Below are 2,283 nucleotides of genomic sequence, written 5' to 3'. Positions count from 1 at the left end.
ATTAAAACAACAGTGAATTAAAACACTTAAAACAATTAGGGAATATTTTATCAAAGCTTGTGATTAAAAGCTAAGTATGCTTCTATGCTTCTAATCTTATTGAAATCAACAGTATGTGCTTGAGTGCTTTGTTGAACTGGAATGTTTCATAAATCAAGACAAGTTGTTTGAATCCACTCAGAAGAGAGTATTTTAATATTCAACACTATCCATATGAAAATTTTCAAAAGCTTGTAAACAACATTCGTATTTAGCAGAACAAAATGATGCAACAAGCAGAGTTTCTACTTAAAAGCACAAGCAAGTGCATGCTTTTCCCACAGGGATTTTGGGAAGTTTCTGCATATCTAAAATATAGCCTATATTTATAATTAATAGAACTGTTCCTATTGGAGAACTGGAGAGTTCATGCTGGTAGTTTTAACTAATAGCATCATAAGAAAAATGCACTTGCCTCAGTGCAAATAAATGAAATGTTAGACCAATTCATCGTTGAAGTACACACAAAGAAAAACAGCTCCTGGAGAAGCAGCCTCACTAAATACTTCTTTTAAGCAGGAAGAGGAGAATCAACTGTTCTGAATATACAAAGGAAGTACTCTACCCTGATTCTGTAGAGCACCAGCACTGACTGACTGTCCTTGAGCAAATAGAGGGATTCTTTGGTTTGTTTGCTATTGTGTTTTCAGCTAAGGGTTTAAACAAGTTCTTTTCATGATCGTTGTCATCCAGGGTGATGAGGGGAACAAGAACAAAAGGGTAAACTTTTTGCAAAGTGGACCTAGAAACTTAGAATACAAGAGTCCCTGAATTTATGTAACCATTATTAATAAAAAAAAAGTTCAGGGAACAGAGGAAATACGTTACTGATATTCTAGGACATTCTTCAGCAATACACTTGGTAGGTTTCAACAAAGAAATCCAAACTGGATCTGAAATGTGTGGTAGGTGTTTTTCTTTAGTGATACCTGCTGGAACAACCTTGAAGAAAAGCTACAAGAAGTATAAGGATATCGTGAAAATGGAGAATAGAAGTTAAGAACTGAGGTGAAAGCTACATGTGGGATGTTTTTGAAACAAAACCGGCAATATAACTGGCGGTGGAACATGTGGTTGCCTCTAAAGATTACTAATGAAATACCCTATTTCTAACATACAACCTGTCCTTGGAAATAAGGAATGCATAAAATCCCTGTTTCTTATTTCTTTCCTGCATCTCCTCTACTCAATGATCTTTTAATCTCTTTTTTTTCTATTCTGTGTAAAAAGTTGTTCTATATTTCACTTTCTGTCTTTACGTCTTCCTTTTTCTGTAATGAGTTTATTATACTTCTCTCAGATTTCAGTTTCTTTTACTCTGCTTCATGTGCTTAATCTCACTGAACCTTTGCCTTTTGCCACAGCTGTTTCCTTCTTCAGCACTCGAGAATTCTATAGCTTTTTAATAGTTTAAGTAAGACTCTGGCGTGAGATAATCATGTGGGCTGTGGAGCTGCACAAGTAGTGGGGCTGCTGTCTAAGACAAATTAGTGGCCATAGCAAGCCAGCAGATTACACTGAGGCAAACACTGAGAGGGGGGTATGCCCAGCCAGATACTTTCACATATGCAGAGGTCTGTCCCTGAACTGCTCCATTGGCTCTCCTAGACATAATGTGGGTGTTCAAAGGCCACTGCCTTTTAGGCTCACAGGGAGTATCCCTACCCTACAACCTCAGGCAGATTTTCCTCTTCTGTCCCTCTCTGGTTACAGCCCTTCCTCACATAGCTTTCATTTTACTTCATGCGCAAACTATACAAACTCCCGCAAGAATTTATCAAACGCTATTTCTCAATGTCAGCTCATAAGTCCTTACCCTTTTCCAATGCAAGCAGCTCCTGGCTGGCATGAAATGTTGTTTGCTTTCTCTAACAAACTGTAATCATCTCACTGTCTGGCTGTCACCTGTACTTGTAAACTCATTCCCTGTTCCTCCCTCTTGTCATGAACAACTTTCCCGCTTCCCTCTTACAGTATTCTTTCCCTTGTTCCTTCCCATAACCCCTTCCACTCTCCTCCCCAGCCAAACTTTCAAACTCTTCGGATTTCCCTACTAGTCCATCTTTCGGCACTAGGTTACCTCTCTTTTCTAAAAAGTGGAATAGAACAGGGTACGTATTTCCCATGTCCATCAGCACTGTACTTACAAAGAAGAGGAGTCTGAAATACAGAGGTGGGTTTTCCCCCCTTATTTCCTAAGAAAAAGCAGACCACCAGCCCTACAGGCAAAGCAGAACAACTCCC

The 2,283-nt window shown here is 39.0% G+C and overlaps 1 protein-coding gene across 1 annotated transcript in view; it reads left to right on the top strand.

The window, feature by feature from the left end:
• Positions 1 to 1,833: 1,833 nt before the first annotated feature.
• GLRA3 (glycine receptor alpha 3) overlaps positions 1,834 to 2,283 on the top strand; it is a 90,781-nt gene continuing 90,331 nt past the window's right edge. The window contains exon 1 of the mRNA XM_035897808.1: positions 1,834 to 1,877. Within this exon, the coding sequence (XP_035753701.1) occupies positions 1,834 to 1,877 (44 nt within the window). The remainder of the gene's footprint in view (positions 1,878 to 2,283) is intronic.

Source organism: Egretta garzetta, unplaced genomic scaffold (genome assembly GCF_000687185.1).
Source record: "Egretta garzetta isolate BGI_Z169 unplaced genomic scaffold, ASM68718v1 scaffold46, whole genome shotgun sequence".
Lineage (NCBI taxonomy): Eukaryota > Metazoa > Chordata > Aves > Pelecaniformes > Ardeidae > Egretta > Egretta garzetta.
Note: the sequence above shows the minus strand (reverse complement) of the source record. Positions and strands in the feature narration are given on the sequence as shown.